We start from the raw sequence: 18,428 nt of genomic DNA, 5'->3' as shown, positions 1-18,428 counted from the left end.
AACAGAAGGAGGGGGAGAGGGGGATAATGAGTAGGGACTGGCAGTGAGCCTGTCCCTACTCATTATCCAGGGGGGTGGGAAGAGAGAGGGGATGGTGTGCTGTAACTTCTGAAGTCTGGTGGGGGTGTAAATTTAGTGCCCATGGGCACCAAAATCTTAAATCCAGCCCCATATGAACCACACTTTTGCATATTCAATATAGTCACCAGGCTGCTGGCAAGAAATGCTACAGCTACATTCAGCCACACAATCGGGCCGATTCAGTACGGTGCACTCGGCGGAGTGCACCGTTAGCCCCCGTTTGGCAGCGCGTTTTCGACGCGCTATTTTTCCCCTTATACAGTAAGGGGTAATAGCGTGTGGAAAACGCGCGGCCAAACCCACCCCCCAAAACTAATAGCACCTGCAACATGCAAATGCATGTTAATGCATGTTAATGGGCCTATTAGTTATTCCCACGCGATACAGAAAGTAAAATGTGCAGTGAAGCTGCACATTTTACTTTCAGAAATTAACCCCTGCCCAAAGGCAGCAGTTAATTTCGGCCGGCACCAGGAAAGTGTACAGAAAAGCAGAAAAAACTGCTTTTCTGTACACCCTACGCGGGTTGGAAGACGGATACTCAATTTAGCCGGCGTCCATTTTCCGAACTCGTGGCTGTCAGCGGGTTCGAGAACAGACGCCAGTAAAATCGAAAGTCAGCTGTCAAACCCGCTGACTGCCGCTGCTTCTGTCAATAAGGAGGCACTAGGGACGCGCTAGTGTCCCTAGCGCCTCTTTATTACCGCGGTCCCTCATTTAAATACTCGATCGCGCACCCAGGAGAGTGGCCTAGGCACGCGTCGGGAGAACGGGCGCTCGCCTTGCAGCGCCGGCTCTCCCGCGGTTTTTACTGTATCGGCCCTTATGCAATCAGTACAACTGACAGCTTGCCATCATACCCATCTGGGAATGGAAGCAGCTAGTGAATCTGTGAAGAGAAGGAGCACTCTCTGGACCAGGATGACCCGCAAAAGATTTTTAAGGAAATGAACCCACGCTCGCTGCTCATATATTTCACCAAATCTGGAGACTTTTCACAATGGGTTTAGTGACTTTCTGTAAGCAGTGCCCCCAGTTTCCTGTGGCAGATTTTCCAAGATTCTGAGACAACAGGGAGCAAATTCTGTGGCAGATTTTTAAAATGAAGTCATTTTATGATATTTCTTTGTCCAGTTAATTTATTTTATTCTCTATTACAGGAATTGGATCTTAGTGATTGGTGCTGGGGAGGAATCAGGAAGAAATCTCAAACAGGAGAGGCTGAGGGATAAGGGATGGAGGAGGACAGAGGAGAGGATGGAGGAATCAAGAAGAAGGAAATAGAATAAGCGCAGGTTTATGTGCAAAAAACATGCTTTGTGTGCATCATGCATATTGTCTGGGCATAAATCTTGACTACAGGTCCTGACACCAGAACTCCTGCTTCTGAGTAATACTAGCGCTGAAAACTTTACTCCATCTCTAATCGGGAGCTTAATTTCCAGCACTAATAAAACACAAGTTAAACCAGCGCACCTCTCTGCATTGGAGGGTGATAGCTAATGCCTCCCCAGCCTAAATAGGTCCAGAAGACGGTAGAGGACTACTGAGAAATTTAACAATACTCACTTGGATAAGGCATGATACTGCACAAGCCAGCCAGCACTATTAACACCTGGCTCGTGTTTGCAGAAGGGAAGGTGCCAGGAGCCGCATTGTAACTCAGTACGATGCAGCTCCACGGAGGACCCGGTTTCCTTTAAGTGGGCACCGGACAGAGAGCAGCCTGCCAGAAGCAGGAAGTGAGCTCGCCGTTTAGCACCAGGGCTGTCATTATTTTTCGCCTTGACCCTTGCGCTTGTTGTCCGGGACAGAGGAGGCAGGGAGGCAGGCAGGCAGGCAGGTGCCGGCTTCGCCCCGCCCCAGGACGTGTCTGCAGCCTGCGCTCTGCCCGGACATGTCCCTCCCGGCCGGCTCCACCACCGCTCGGCTCCACGCGCGGCTTTTATAGCGCGGTATTTCAAGCCGGCCGAGGGTGGGGGCGGAGCGCGGAAATCCCCGCAGCCCGCTCCCGCCTCCTCCCCTTATAATCCTTCGCCCGGCGACGGAGCGCGTTATTCCAGAGCGGCGAGAAGGGGGAAAAGCCTATGGTGTTCAGGCGCTACCAAGAGCTGTTAACGCGGATTCTCGGTTCTTTCCTTTTAACACTGAATTCGGAAGAAGCCGAAAAGACGATCATGATCTCCGGAAGGAAACGGAGAAAACGGAGCAGGCGCCAGCCTATGCCCGCGCCCACAGGTACTTTTTTTTTCTATTTTATATAAAGTAGTATTCATAATCTCAAGATTTAACAATTACTAAATGTATACTTTGCAAAGCCTCCGCCTTAATCTCGGGGCTCGGGGGGGGGGGGGTGTCTTCGCTCTCTCTCCCGTCTCTTGTACCTGCGCTGACCCTTAGGGGGCTTGACTTATCTCATCGGCCTTCTTTCTCTTTTAAGGTGGCGAGGTGCTTGCGGGGCATCGACTTCCGTGCCAAAACCAAGCCAAGCCGGCCGGAGAGGGCTGGCTCAAAGGTGCCTGCTATGTTCCTCTTTTTGTAGCTGATGGGGGTAAATGTAGTTTTGGAATTAGGCGATTAGTGTGAATGCCACGAAATGGATACGACACGACCTCGGGGGTTGTGAGTGCAAGCGGATGGGCATGTAAGGAGTCAGACAGCCAGATGTGTGGATGCTGTGGCCTTTTCACAAACCGCCTGCTGCCGGTGTGGGTACAACTACAACGGATGCCTTACGTCCTCGGTAGAAAATATACGATTGCGATCGCAGGCTATTTGCAGATTTGAATTTGAAAAAATTCTAGGACTGTCTGTGCTAGTATGGAATTAGCCTGCAATCTTGCACTGGAAATGCAGTGAATGAAAAAAATAAATCTTCATGTGACCCAGAAAGCTTCGGAAACTAGGTCAAGTGCAGTCATCAGGTGGATAGTAATACAGTTTATCCTTTGGTGTCACTGCCTTGTAGGTATGTACACACAGTACTCTGAGGCCTGAAAGTAGTTCATGAGTCACTTTTGACAAGCAAGGCGTTTTCCAATTTATGGAAAACCAGACATTTAGAAGACAACTGCATTGCTTTCCTTAAAGTAATGCCTTAAAGAGGAAGAGGATATTTCTCTTGTTCATTTAGAATTCCTTGGTAGAGATGCAGTGTAATATAGGTCTTAGGTGCAGTAGAATATTTTCCAAAGCAGCTGAAAACAAAGTTTTAATCTTTGTTGATTTATAAATACATGAGGGGTAGGTGTTGGAGAACTAAGTGTGTGTGTGTGAGGGGGGAGGGGAGCCTTGTATGATCTGCTACACAAGGCTCTCATCCCCTAAAACAGTTTCCTTATTCTATAGCTATTGTCAGGAGGGGGTGGGGGAGCTTAGTAAATAAGACTCCAAGAAGGTAGAGAACAAAGGAAGAGGACCATTAAGAAAAAAAAAGCACCCTGCCCTGGATAAGGAGAGATGTCTCTAAGTGACACTCTGAGGCTGAGCAGGTAGGAATATCTGGATCGAATGTCCTTTTACTGCCGTCACCTACTCTGTTACTTTGCCCCATTCAGCTCATGGACTAACATCAAGCTAGGTTGAGAGAACATTGCACAAATCTCATCTTTGGGTGAATTTCCTCACTCCGAGGATCATCAAATCTTTACAAGAGAGCACTGTTCTGTTCGTAAGTCTCACTTTGAATGTCAAAGTGGCCCCTAACCCCTACACTAATACCTAAACCTCACCTCGAGTTACTAGGTGGGCCTCCCATAGAGATATAAATACCTATCTAGTGTGAGGGCATTATGACTGGTTCTCTCTCTCTCTCTCATCACATGACTATGCAAATGAAAAAGGTATAGTTAAAATACATGTATTAAAGCTGTTTTTTCTGATTTGCATCGCACTATGCGTTATGGTGCTGTTAAAGGCTTTTTTGCAGGCGTTAAAGGGGCTTAACGCATGCAAAAACGCCTTATAGCAATTTGATAAATGCCCTGTTAGTGAGAACATTTTATAAAACAGAAATTATTTAAAGACGCATGCTTTCAGAATGGGAGGTTCTAGGTGAAGGGCTCATGGCGAGTCCTGAAATTTTGCATCCATTTTATTTTATTTTTTCCCCCATTTTCCTTATAAATGATGGAGGTAGCCTTTGTGTGTAATTAGGTGTAAGAGTGTGCTGCAGAACTGTAAAATAAGGCTGATTAACATAGTAAATGACGGCAGACGAGGAATATACTTTATTCTAAGATAACCTTAAAAAAAAAGGTATTTCAAGAGTTTTTATTGCAAAAGGCTGCCATTTTACTATTTGCTGTATCTGTGCCCTTTTGCCCAAAGTGTTTTTACAGAAAGCTGGCCTGTTTTATAGGCGTACTGCAGGTGCTGGATAATTGCGCAAACACAGAAGTGAAGAAAGTTTATGGGATCGCTTACACTCTGTCCCCTGCAAATTAATGCGTATGATCCTAAGTTGACTCTGACCATGGGTATTTTTTTTTCTCTGTATTTTCCAGACCAGCAAGAAGCCATCATTGAGAGCGCTTCCCAGCTGCGCAAGATTGGCGACAGATGTGACCTGAAACAGAAGATTCTTAATGTCGTCTCAAAACTGCTCTGCCCAGGGACCTGACGCTGGTGCCAATAGGGGAGAAAAATGAAAATGGGCAAAAAATAAATAAAATAAATGATCTATAAAATGTGCTTGCACGGTGTTGCAAATGAAGCAGGAACCTGGCTATAGGTGTTACAGAAGCGATGAAGGAGCTGTGAAGATGCGATTCCTGCTGAGAGCAGAGTAAAGGCTGCTGTGTAAATGGATATACAGTGATCGAATCAGCCTACAAGAGGCATCATAGCATACGGGTTTACGCAGATCTTAAATGTGGACTGAAATATTTGGTGTGGTTTGTTTTTTTTTTAAGAGAAAACCTTGTGCCTAAGATGATAGGCGATTCTGATGTTTTTAGCTTCAGCCCAGCTGAAGACTGGCATCCATTTCTAGTTCTTTGATATCCTTGCTTCAGCTAATCAACTGACTGGACTCCTCTGCACGCCTTACCCTGATGGCACCGTTTCTTGCTGTCTGCTGTGCCGAGCGGGAGAGGTGACTCGTCCAATCGATGACCCATATGAGCAAAAGTTATGGACTTGTTGTGATGCAATGCTTTTAAGACTTTTAAAATCAGTTCTCTATATGAAAAGTAATTTTTTTCCCCCGTGGGAAGGAGTAGATGGGATAGTGCTTTTGTTTACATGTGTGTGTGTGCATGTTTTCTTTATGATGAGAATTTTTCAGTAGTACAGAAAAACTGGGATTCTCTGAAAGTTTCATAGTACTTTTTTTTATCTGCCTATAGGCAACTGAAAGTAGCAAAAAAAGTCCATAACTGTGAAGGTAGCAAAGAGATGTATGATTCTAGATATTCTTTCAGTTACAACCTTCTATAGTTTCCTTATAGGAAGAGAAAGTGCAGGAGCCTTTGTTTGCTTGATGTGAAAGGTCAGCCTAGATGTCAAAGGGTTAGTGTAATTACCCACTTGTCTAAACAGGAAATGATAAACCCCATGGGATCTTGAGCTATTTGACCTTTTTAAAGATGGCTTTTACTGGTTCCCAGCCTCCTCCATTTGTGTGCCTGTGATAACTATAGCAGTTAGTTAGTTGGTGATGCCAGTGGGGCTCTCGGTTCCCATACTGCTCCTGCTGCAGGGACCCTCGTTTTTGGATTTTTTTTTTCCTGTGAATTTCAAGGTTATAAATCAGTGGGAAAATGACTTTTCCATTGATTTTTCTCCTGCTTTTTATATCAGTCATTTTCCCACTGATTTCTTAAGATTTCCAAGCAAAATGGAAAAAAAAAAAAAGAACCTGAAAACGCTATCCATCTGCTGCAATGCATGGTGGCTACTCCCAACAGCACTCTTTAGGCTCTAATAGCTCATAACTTATTGGGTCAAAAACATCATTTCCCAGTCAGGCAGCACAATAAGCTATCTAGAAGTTTTTTGTTTTTGGTCCGTCCTCTTTTATAACAGGGTGGAAAAAACCACGTGTTTGCATGATGGTAGGATAGAAGCAGATTTGATTTTATTTAGAACCAAAATCATTCCTCAAGCATGAAGAAACAACCTACTATGTGTGGTTTTTAAGCAGCCACCCATCAAAGGAGATGCAAAGAATAAATGCTGTCCATACGTTGACAGATTTCTGATGAAATACATTTTAATTTTTAAGTTCACTCAATACGGCAACTCCATTGTTCATCCTTCATGAACATAGATATTTTTGAACCGGGTCCCCGACACGGACCCCATGTTTCGCCAGAAGGCTGCGTCGGGAGGGACAGTTTTAATGTGTATTTCCAACAACTTGAACACAAAGCCACATTTTAAACTATCTATGTTCATGCAGGATAAGCAATGGAGTTGCCGTATTGAGTGAACTTAAAAATTAAAATTTCAAATGTATTTCATCAGAAATCTGTCAACGTATGGACTGCATTTATTCTTTGCATCTCCTTTGATGTGTGGATGACCATTTGGAGTGCAATCTTCCCTCTCCATTTTTCGTGTTTTAGTTTTTAAGAAGCCACATCTTTTATTCCTGAAATTGCTAGTCCTTCACTGTGCCAGTTAACAATCAGAAGTGTACGACACTGCACATACGATGCAGGCCTTGCTGCAATCATTTTGAGATCTTGACGTTCTGTTCAAGGCGTTACTCATGTTGGTTCATTATAACCAAAACACTTCTTAGAAACCAAATTGCAGGTTCTGGCTGCACGGTACTTTTCAGCTTGAAATGTGCTCACAGTAAAGTAGAAAAAATACACTCTGCTTTCTCTTACTCAGATTGATTTAAAAAATTCTTTATTGAATTGAAATTATTTTTATAAAGATAGTCATTACGTTTGACAAAAAAATTATGCTGTCATTGGTTTCAGGAGTGAAGAAATAGCTTTTAGACACTTGTTTACATATTAAGAAAACTTAGTAAATGTGGTTAATGAAATACAATATAACAATCTTCAACATAGTTGATAAAAACTTATGTAAGCTACAGATCTCCCATTATTGCTCCTAGCTAGGATAGGGGGAGGTTACATTAGGCAGGTCCAATGTGCGTTTATAGCAGAATGTAGCCGCAGGATCGGGCATTAACGCTTGGGTGAGACTCTGGGTCTCTGGAGAGGAAGCTTTTTTGACAACCCCTTTCCCAGCACATAGTGGTACCTGTGGTGCTGGTTCCAGGTGGAGGAAGCAGAACTGCAGCCACCCACAATGCACTGGGATGCACATTTCAAAACCCAGAACAGACATCTCTCTCCAGAAAGTGGGTCAGTAGGTAACCCAGGTAGATCAGCCTTGGGTTGTCTTGCTATTATACTGCCCTGTGGGATTAAGTCAGAGGCCGAGCATGGTTTTAAACCCTGCTTCCATTTTACTTCTGATTTTTTTTTTCCTTTAGAGAACAATTGCTAAAACGTTCAAGTCATGAGTGCTTTTTTGAACATATGTAAGGATTATTTATTTATTTATCTGTCTATTTATATGGCACCTTCGTTTTGTGACTTATGTTTTGATTCTGTGTGATTTATACATTGTGTTTACTCTGAAGGAGGGAGGGGGGATAATTAGCACCGTGCAAGCAGAATTTGAGAACAAGTTAATTAGAACTGCCTGCTTGCAGGAAGCTGATAGAGGAAGTAGCATTGGTTAATTGGATTTCTGTGTAACATTTCCAAGCTAATCATGTGACTTTTTGATTATTATAAGAATCGTGGGTGATATTTTATGCCCTGTAACTGAGCCGGTTTGGTAATACTGAAAAAATGTCCTCTGCAGTTTTCACTTCTGTTTTGTATCTGTAACTTTGTCATAAAAAAAAAAGTTGTTATATATACATGGAATGGAGTATGCTGTTTCTTTACAAATTGTTTTCTTTGAAACAAAAAGTTATCTAATTGCCTAAGGAGAAAGCAACATTTTTACATTGCCGTCCAAAATTCTGTGCCCAGGCTTGGGTGTACGGTTACCACCCCCAGGTTCCTGTGATAGTCTGCACCAAATGTTTTCTACAGTTAAGGCTCTAACATTTGGTGGCATATCTGAATACATTTTTATATTAAATGTAAACTTGATTTTACTTTATAAAAATAAAGTCATTTCCAATGTTTGTCGTGGCTCTAGATCATTTATTTTGCTCTTTGAGATTTTTTGGGTGGGAGCATAAGGATCTTAGTAAGGAGGGGGGGATCAACATGGGGATGCGATCTCTGGAATAGCGGGGTGGGGAGGGCAAGAAAAGAGATGTGGGACCAGGAGAGAGATTCAGGAATGAGGAGAAGGGGGATTGCATTCTATTCCCCTCCCCGCGCTGCTCTCTCTCAGGCCAAACCAACAGCAAATTGAATAGAGTGGTGGTGCTCTCTGTGGTCTCGTTTTGTCTCCTGGGACCAGACTCGTAGTCGGAGCCGTACAGCACATGGACTCCGGCTCTGGGAAGCAGAGTAAAAGGATGCAGCCCAAGAAACCGTCGCTATCCTAATCCTACTGCTTCTCCGGAGCTGAGGGAGAGAGCTGTGCTCACATTCAGCTGCCTATTCCTGGATGCTGCAGGAACCCAGCCCTGGAGTCGCTGAAATTCGGAGGCCCTTAGTACAGGGCTCATCCTCCTAAATTACCTTCGCTGCCTCATTTTTGGATAAGGTCAAATGTCAGATCTGAGTCCCAAGGTACGGATGGTTTTCTTTTGACTTGAGATTGGGAACCTGTGGAATGGATGTGGGGAATATCCTGTACCCGACGACCCCCTCCCCTCCCCCATGGGACAAATTCTCCTGCAGCACTTCAACACAGCTTGCTTGCCATATTAGCAACTTCTCTTTCCCCACCGGACAGAGGCAGCAGCCTCGCCTTCCTACAGCCTCGCCAAGCTTTTGTTTACTGCTTATGGGCGGGATCCTCTCTTCACTGGGATCAGGGCTGTCCTGCTAGCCCTGAAAAGGGGATCTCGCCCCAAAAGGCAGGCTGAGCTAATAAAGCAGAAAATGGATGCTCACAGCGTGCCCTCTTTCCTAATGTGCGCCCAGCCACCTCTCCTGCACACGTAATCGAATATCTAAATAAGGGGTTGCGCTGCTAAGGAGGCGCTAGGGAGAACTGGGCGCCCTGGAGCGGTCAGCTATCAGCAGGTTCGGAAAACGTCCGAGCGTCCCTTTTCCTAACCTGACCGCAGGCACACGTTTTACAATTGTTTTTTTACTTTCTGTCCTTTTTGTTCCTCTGACTTAATATGGCCATGATATTAAGATGGAGGAAGTTCAGAAAAACAGTATCTTCTGTACACTTTTTTTGTGCTGCTCAGAAATTAACGCCTGCTCTGAGGGTAAAAAACGTGCGGATCAAGCGGACTTTTTTTTTGTTTTTGATTGAGGGAGAATAGCTACCGGTAATAGCCACATCAACATGTCGCATGTGCATGTTATGAGCGCTATTAGTTTCACGGGGAGGAATGGACGCGCTAATCCCCTTAAGGAATATGTGGTTGTGGACGCTCATCCAAAACCAGTGTCCAACCGCGGGTTAAACAGTGCGCTCGGCTGAGCACACTGTATTGGATCGGCCTGAAGGTTGGTGAGGCTGCAGCTATCAGGTGGGAGTTACCCTCTGCTGCCAGCCCTGGAACTGCACTAATTCTCCCCTGGTGTAGTAGGATCACTTATTTTTTTGTTTGGGTGGTTTTTTTCCTTCCAGGGACTGGTTCTGTTCATTCTCTCCCCCACTTCTGTAGTATGTGGACAATTTGTGGTATAGATGGCTGGAGGGAGGGGAGCTCCTGCTCCTGGCTGTAAAGAGAAAGCTTCAAGGGGAAAGATCAGGACCCAGAGGAGGGAACGCAGCCATCCTCCGTTCTCTCCGAGGCCGCTCCGAAATTGGAGCAGCCTCGGAGGGAACTTTCCTTCTGGCCCCCCCCCCCACCTTCCCCTCCCTTCCCCTATCTAACCCACCCCCCAGCCCTAAGTAATTCCCCCCCCCTACCTTTATTTTACAAGTTACGCCTGCCTGAGGCAGGCCTAACTTGCACACACGGCCAGCTGCTGGCGCGCCATGTTCCAGTCCGGGGGCTGGTCCGGAGGCCGCGGCCATGCCCCCGGGCCGGAACCACGCCCGCAGCCCGGCCCCCGGAACGCCCCCGATGATGCACCGGCTGCGACACGCCCCCCCAGGAAAGCCCCGGGACTTACGCGCATCCCAGGGCCTGTGCGCGCCTCCGAACCTATGCAAGATAGGCTTGGCGCGCGCAGGGGGTGGAAGGGGCAGCTTTTCGGGGGTTACGCACATATCTTTGAAAACCTGCCCCTTTGTTTTATAAAATGTTATTTCAGCTATCCTCATAAAGACATCACCCACAGCCTCTCTCATGCAGTTTTGCTTTCTAGCACAACTAAAGCCTTTCTAATACCCATCCGCCTCCATACTTCCCCATAAACATACAGCCTCCTCTTTCATACATAGACACACACACACCCAAATGCACAACTTCCTCTCTCTTACACACACACTCCCAAAAGTACAACTTCCTCGCTTACACACTCCCAAACACATAACTTCCTCTTACACACACACACACTCCCAAACACACAGCCTTCTCTCTCATACACACACACACACTCCCAAACACATAGCCTTCTCTCTCATACACACACACTCCCAAACACACATCCTCCTATCTCATACACACACACTCCCAAACACACAGCCTTCTCTCTCATTCACACATGCACACTCCCAAACACACAGCCTCCTCTCTGACACAGGTGGTTTGCTCTCCCTTTCCTTAAAACCTTTCCAGCCTTTCATCTGTCTCCCTTGTGTCATCTGTCTCTCAATATGCCCTTCCCCTCCTCTGTGCACTCCTCTCTTGTGCTGCCATCCTATCTCTAGTCCCCTCTCTCCCCATGGTCGTCTTTCTCTCCCTCCTTTTTCCCCTCTAGACTCCCTCTCCTCCCCAGTGCTTTCCTCTTTCTCTGACTCCTTTTCTCTTGTGTCCCCTGTCTCCTTTGTGCATCTTCTGTCTCTTCCTTCCCTTCTGTCTCCCGCCTTCCCTCATACTCCCATTGTGCCTCTCCCCTTCCCTGTAACCTTCCTTCCTTCCACACCCCATCTGTCTCTTTCCTCCCTTGCTCCCCATGTGTCTATCTTATTTTCCCCTCCCCTTTTTTCTGTGTCCTCCTCTGTCTCTCCCCTTTCCTCACCCTGTGAATCTGACTGCCTCTTCCCCTCCACTGTGACTGTATCCCTTGGTTGGCTCGCTGCAGCCCCTCTCTCCTATCTTAGCCCAGCACTCAGTAAGGGAGGGGGAGGGACCCAGAGGGCATTGCTGCAGAGATCTCTGGAGTCACTGGGAACTGAGGGCTGTGCTGTGCCCCGCCTCCTGTCCCCATCCCATCCAATCACAACACAGGAAAGGAGGCAAGAGAGCGGGGACACAGCACAGCTCTCTGCCTTGTCTTTCCCTATAACCAGGAAGCTGTAGGAAAGAGAAGGAGCCTCTTGCAAAAACCGGATTTCTAGTATCCGGCCAGTATTTCTGACCAGAGACCGTACAGCACAGTTGAAAACCTGGCTGTCCGGTCCAAAACTGGCTAGTTGGCAACCCTAGGTCCTAGTGTAGCACACCCAAAATGTGTGCCCAACCGTGTGTAACCTCCTGCACTAGGCTGGGTGCAATTTATTGCATCGGCCCGAGGGTTGAGAGAAATTAAAGAGTTTTGTAGCCACTGCTGTGGAGACCCACACAGGATGGAGAAAGGGATTGGGGGGATGGGGGGGCGCCAGCACTGTGCCCCACCCCCACTCATGTTAACTCTGGGCCCCTCAAAAAATTCACTTCTGGATCCGTCCCTGCAATAAACCACATAATGAATTCCAATTGTGCCAACTCTCTGCGGGAAAAGAATATTTTGAGCAGAAATATCATGGACAGCTGCTGATTTACCCTGGAGATTTAAGTCAGTGCTTCAAGGAGCCTTGCTAAATCATGCTTGCAGGAGACTGGACACATAATGTTTACACAAAGGCGGTGCCTCAGTAACCTGGTGCGCTGAGCTGCGCCTCCCTCCCCCCACTGCATTACCTCACTCAAAGGTGGGCCTTCCCTAAGCTTGTTTTCTGAAAGAGTCTCCCTCAGAAGAAGGTGCTTTCCAGCTACTAAAGGGAAGCCCAAGCTCTGGGGTTAAGGTCACAGCAGCAGGCAGCTGAGCAGACGCTGCTCCCAGCATATCTGAGCAGGGCTTCGTTTGTGGGGGGATGGGGCAGGAGCACAGTCCCTGCATTCTTTTCAGGCTTAGCTGCAGGGGTGTTCTGCTCCAGCCCCTCCCCTCCCCTCCAGGTAACCTGCAGGGGTGTTCTGCTCCAGCCCCTCCCCTCCCCTCCAGGAAACGTGCAGGCAAAAGAAAGGTTGGGGGGGGAGGAAAACCTGGAGCACACACAGGCCCATACAGTTAGAAGTGCCTGCGCTCCCAACCCACGCCCAGCCACCTCTCCTGGGCAAGCCATCCTGTATTTAAATGAGGAGCGGAGGTAAAAAGGAGGTGCTAGCATCCCTAGCACCTCATTAGCGGAAACTCAGGACAGGTGGCTGTCAGCGGGTTCGGGAAACTGATGCTCAATTTTACGAGCGTCGGTTTTCCGAACCCGCTGACAGCCATAGGTTAGGAAAACGGTAAAATTGAGCGTCCGTTTTCCTAACCTGACCAGCCGGCACATTTTCTTTTATTATTGTTTTTTTACTTTTTTTTTTTTTTACATTTTTGGTTCCTTTGACTTAATATCGCTAGGATATTAAGTCAGAGGGTGTACAGAAAACCAGTATTTTCTGCTTTTCTGTACACTTTTCTGAGCGTAAAAATTGCAGCTTGGCCACACATTTTTTTTTTTGGTATCTCAGGTGCATAACTAATAGCCTCATCAACATGCATTTGCATGTGATGAGCGCTATGAGTTTCGGGGGGGGGGGGGGATTGGACACACATGCATAAGGGGTAGTAAACGTGCGTCAAAAACCCGCGTCCAACCGCATGTTAAACGGGGTGCTCGGCCGAGTGCACTTTACCGTATCGGCCCAAACAGCTAGTCTGCTCCCTAGTCCAGGCCTTCCTCTCTTGTTCCACTTCTCCTCCTGTACTGCAGGTAACAGAAGGGGAAGGGTGGTACGGAAGCAGGCATTGCAGAGCAAAGAACAGACACAAACAGGTGCTGAACTCGTGTAACCTTGCCATATTTATGTGAGACAGGATTCTTGCTGCAGGTTTAACCAGCTTCAGACTATGCAAGGTTAAGGCTGTAGAGACTTGCAGTTCAACTGATTGCCCAGCAGCAATAATGAAGCCACACACCTCATTAGCACCTGACAGCATTAAGCTTTACTGAATGATTAGCAAACAATCAATCTGCTCTCTCTACAAACCCCTGAATACTTAGACATGAAATCCTGCTCAAAGGTTTCAAACCGGTGTTAAATCAGCAGCTAACTCCAATCTTTACACAGTCTTTGCACTGATATCAAAGTCCCAGCTTGTGTCCTACTGTGGAGCCCTTTGAATGCTGAAGGGCAGATGACCTCAGCTTTTTTTTTTTTTTGCTGCTAAGGGCTGAACCCTCCTTACAGCAGCCTCCAGCCAAGGGAGCCCTCGGGGTCTCCGGCAAAGCAAAGTCCTTCCCAACATGGAGCCTTAATTCTAAACAGGCAATTTCTTTAGATTCAGGGCAGAGCAGGAACTTCCTCTTTCTTGCTGAGGAAATGGTGATCTGCCTGCACATGCCCGAGCACTCCAGCTCTGCGGTGTGTTTGCAGCCCTTAAAGAGACAGCACCCACGGGCAGTCCTTCAGTGTCACAAGTGATCATTTTTGACAGTGTCATTGTCTTCTTACTAAAAGGTGGGTTTACATTAGCACCAGCTTGAAACGTGAGAGCTGGCATGCCAACTGTCAAGGCGTCAAACCTGGCTTTGATGAACGGCACCACTGCTCAAGCTGGGCTAATTCAATCCCTTTTTGTGTTCATTACTGAAGGCTTAATTTGTGCCAGAGCAACCCAGAACAGCATTCTGCTACCTCTGTTCTGGGACCTGGGAAAGCGGAGGCGTGCAGAACAGAACAGAGTCGGTAGTTGCCTGGCTCATTTATGGACATCCTCCTCCCCAGCACACGGAAGAAGCAGAGAAGAACAGAGGGGCCGATGCAATAAGACACACGCTGAAAACGAACACTTATACTGAGTGCCTCAAGGCAGTCACTTCAGTCCGCCATTAGCGGTGGGAAACCGCATGAAGAAACTGATCAGATGTTGGATGTGCTGGACTAAAGTGACTGCCTTGAGACAGCCTTTTGGGTGAAACATTGGCTGATGTCGGCAAATACAACGGATCAACACAGCTAAGTTAAAACTTGGCTTTTTAGTCAAGCTTTTCCAGGAGACTTAAGCACACACTGATCCCGCTCCACGGAATAGGACTAGGGCTCACGGACATGGGGCTCACCGCATGCTTAACCCAGTCCCTCCCAAGCACTATCATGTTATATTATTTTATTTATTTGCTATTTACTCTGTATTGAAGTGTTTGTGGTTTTTGTTCTCTTTGGGTTGCATATGTTCCTTGTTTTTCAATTTTTCAAATGTTCCTTGTATCGCTCCCACGCGATGGTTCGGTTGTACTGTAAACCGGTGTGATCTGTATACCTTACAGGAATGTCGGTATATAAGAATTTAAAATAAATAAAGTTGGATACAACTGTGTTTTCATAAACATTGCTTCACAAATTTGAGCAACGCATTTAGTAATGATGTACACCACGGTACTGGAATGCATATTGCATCGATTTTTAAAGAAAACTGAAGAAAAATCAAAGAAAATAAAAGGAAATAAGATAATAATAAAAATTTGGGGGGTAATTTTTGTAATAAAAAGTGTGGAGGTTGGAGGCTTTTTAGACCGATAATTACAATCACCTCGTATATGTTATGTGTTCTGGAGAGAACAAACATGAGGCTCTGAGGTCTTGTCCTCCATTTTTGCAAATATCTGGGTAGGCTCACACTTTAAGTTGATGTTGCAAACAGTTGAGTGAATTTTTTTTGCTTGATAGTACAGGAGCATTCCAGCCTCATACAGCAGATATCTGAAGAGGAGGTCGGGACAGCTCATGTCCTACAATATGTTTTCAGTTATGCAGAAAGAAAAAGTGCAGCGCCAGTGGGTTTTTAATGATAACTGTTTACTTTTGAAGGCACACAGCATAAAGCACAGACTGTCAAAGTAAGAGAGGAACACATGAATAACAATTTTCAGAGTGTAAAAATAAGGATATGATAACGTAGCCAACAAACGTCACAAGGGTCACCCCAAAACCCAACCAAGTAGAACCATTAAGTAAGTCCTGTTCCACGCCATGTCCAGTATGATCTCTCAGATTTGTCGTGAAGTGAGTAGGTTGTCTTCTCCATGGTTGCTAGTTCGGCCACCCCATTCTTCCAATGATTCTGCTTGGGAGTTGTCTTCCAGTAGAATGCTATGGTTAATCTTGATATCAAAAAACATTCCCTGCTATGCAGCAAAACATGCCGTCACAATGACCCGAAAACAATGTGCAAGCAAAAAAATTGTTTTAGGTGTAGATGGCTACACCATATGTGGCCTTCAGTACCAACCATGGTTGCAGTGCCATATTTTATAATCATCAGTCACCTTCCCACCCTATTTTTTCTTTTGCACATAAAAAATTATCTCCAACAACAAAGATTTTGTGAAAAATTTATATGAATTTGATGAAAAGCACTTCTATTCATCTTGATAGTTCATTAATATTTCTGTAATGCTGTAAAAACGCCAAAAAAAGACAATGTCTTTCCCTTATCTTTTCACGTTAGAGAGGATATAATCAATATCCTGACATGGCCCCATTTCGAAAAAATCTTCTTCAAGGCTGATTACTAGTTCTCTTCTTCTCCAACGCTGAAGCACTCAATGGCGACAATGACTCGGCAACAAAAACTGTTAATATGAGTGTGTACAGCGTCCTTACTCTACTAACCGCTGGACACTACCGGGTTTAATAAATTTTGAATGCTAGAACAATCAGAATGCAAGTTCCACCTACCATTCCAAAAAATTGAAGTAGAGGTGAACGTCTAAGCATTGACGGCCAATCACAGCGCTGTATTAAAAAACTGAATATTTATTCTGATGATCAAAATAAAGACTTTTTTTCATTATGTTATAAAATCGGTGCATCCATGTGTGCATGCTGGGAACTGCGCGCACTTGGACACATGCATGCTCCTTTTAAAATTGACCCCCTAAGTGCAAAGCCAAAACCTTACTAAACAAAAAAGGGGAGAAATGAAACAAAACTAAACCTAAACCACAGTTTTATTGATGCACACTTGAGCTGAGACATTGTTGATTGCAGTGCAAGGACTTGTAAAAGGTTTACAGTAGCTGTGCACGGTAGCAAATCCAATTGCACAAATCTGCAAATCATTTCTGTATGTGTTTAGGAGCAAGTTAACCAAGTTTACTAATTCTCTTAGTTAAACTAAATGACGGTAACTTTTAAACAGCCGCGCGGGCGCACATGTATGTGCGCATGCTGGCTCGCACCAGTGGACACGGCCATTTTATAACGTACGTACACAGTATAAAATAGGCTGTATGCCATTACATGAGCACAATTTTATATAGACATAAGCATGTGTGCACAAATGCCACCTATACCACATAAGTGCATGAATTTTTGTAGACAAGCGTGCCGACACAATTACCATTTCCCTAATCCCTTCCCAGTTCGCCTAGGTAAAGGATAGGACTTCCTAACCCACCCCCTCCCCACTAGTTAACTAATCTACCTTTTACCCTGTTAGCCCCAACCATTAAAACCCTCAAACCTCTTTATTTTTTTTTGTTTCAGGAGATACACACCATAAATAGCAGAAGTAAAGTTACGCAGTAGGGGACTCCGGCACGCGCTTGTATGCATAAATATTTATGCAACAGATTCCATTGAGAAATTTAGGAATGCCCAGAACCTGCCCAGAACCCACCCACACCCCGCTCATTTAAAAAAAAAAAAAATTGTGTGTGTACCACAAAATGCAAGCGTACTTGAGCGCTTTTTAAAATAAGCGCAGTGCGGGCAGGCCCGACTTCTGCACATGACTCCTGGCTTTTGGCATGGATAGGGCTTTTAAAATTCACCTTAATGATTTCATATGCTAATAAGTTTTGAAGTTTCATTACTGTTGTTGGGTTTGAACTGATAGTGCATTAGTTAAACATTACAAAATCTGAGCCTTGCAATGCCATAGAGCTAGTTTATATACAAGTGGAATGCATGAAAATATATATATGCTGCAAGGTTAAACATGGATACATAGATTACCTAATTAAATAACTTTTAAAGTACAGAGGACTTTTCTGGGCACCTAACATACAGGTCGATCCAGTAAAGTGTGCTCCGTCGGAGCGCACTGTCACCCTGCTCTGGACGCGTGTTTTCCCTTACCCCTTATTCAGTAAGGGGAGGAAAACACGCGGCCCACCCGCGGCACCTAATAGCGCCCTCAACATGCAAATGCATGTTGATGGCCCTATTAGGTATGCCCGAGCGATCCAGTAAGTAAAATGTGCAGCCAAGCCGCACATTTTACTCTAAGAAATTAGCGCCGCCCAAAGGTCGGCGCTAATTTCTTCCGGCGCCAGGGAAGTGCACAGAAAAGCAGTAAAAACTGCTTTTCTGTGCACCCTCCGACTTAATATCATAGCGATATTAAGTCGGAGGTCCCCAAAAGTAAAAAAAGTAAAAAAAAAAAAAAAAAAAAATTTTTGAATTCGGCCCGCGGCTGTCGGGCCGAAAACCGGACGCTCAATTTTGCCGGCGTCCGGTTTCCGAGCCCGTGGCTGTCAGCGGGCTCGAGAACCGACGCCGGCAAAATTGAGCGTCGGCTGTCAAACCCGCTGACAGCCGCCGCTCCAGGCCAAAAGGAGGCGCTAGGGACGCGCTAGTGTCCCTAGCGCCTCCTTTTCCTCGTTTGCACCGCGTCGCCTCATTTAAATACTGGATCGCTCGCACCGGCGAGGGGCCGGTGCGCGCGCCGGGAGAGCGGGCGTTCGTCCACTCTCCCACGGACTTTACTGGATCGGGCTGATAGTCCCATAAACTTTGGCTCTTTCTTCAAATGCATTCACAGATATCTCAGAAATATTCTTTATGATTATCCTGAAAACCAGAGTGCCTGGGTTATCAGGTTTGGGAATCACTACTTTGCACTTTGCTTCTTACTAAAGTTGCAGTA

The 18,428-nt window shown here is 45.7% G+C and overlaps 1 protein-coding gene across 1 annotated transcript; it reads left to right on the top strand.

The window, feature by feature from the left end:
• The first annotated feature begins 2,035 nt into the window (after nt 1-2,035).
• Nucleotides 2,036-8,248, top strand: PMAIP1 (phorbol-12-myristate-13-acetate-induced protein 1). The gene is made up of 3 exons (XM_029579373.1): nt 2,036-2,319; nt 2,522-2,596; nt 4,587-8,248. Exons 1-3 carry the CDS (start codon nt 2,169-2,171, stop codon nt 4,700-4,702), a joined length of 342 nt encoding a protein of 113 aa, XP_029435233.1. The 5' UTR covers nt 2,036-2,168; the 3' UTR covers nt 4,703-8,248.
• Nucleotides 8,249-18,428: the final 10,180 nt, after the last annotated feature.

This window comes from Rhinatrema bivittatum, chromosome 1 (genome assembly GCF_901001135.1).
Source record: "Rhinatrema bivittatum chromosome 1, aRhiBiv1.1, whole genome shotgun sequence".
Lineage (NCBI taxonomy): Eukaryota > Metazoa > Chordata > Amphibia > Gymnophiona > Rhinatrematidae > Rhinatrema > Rhinatrema bivittatum.
The sequence above is the reverse complement of the archived record's forward strand: the minus strand, read 5'-3'. Positions and strand labels throughout refer to the sequence as shown.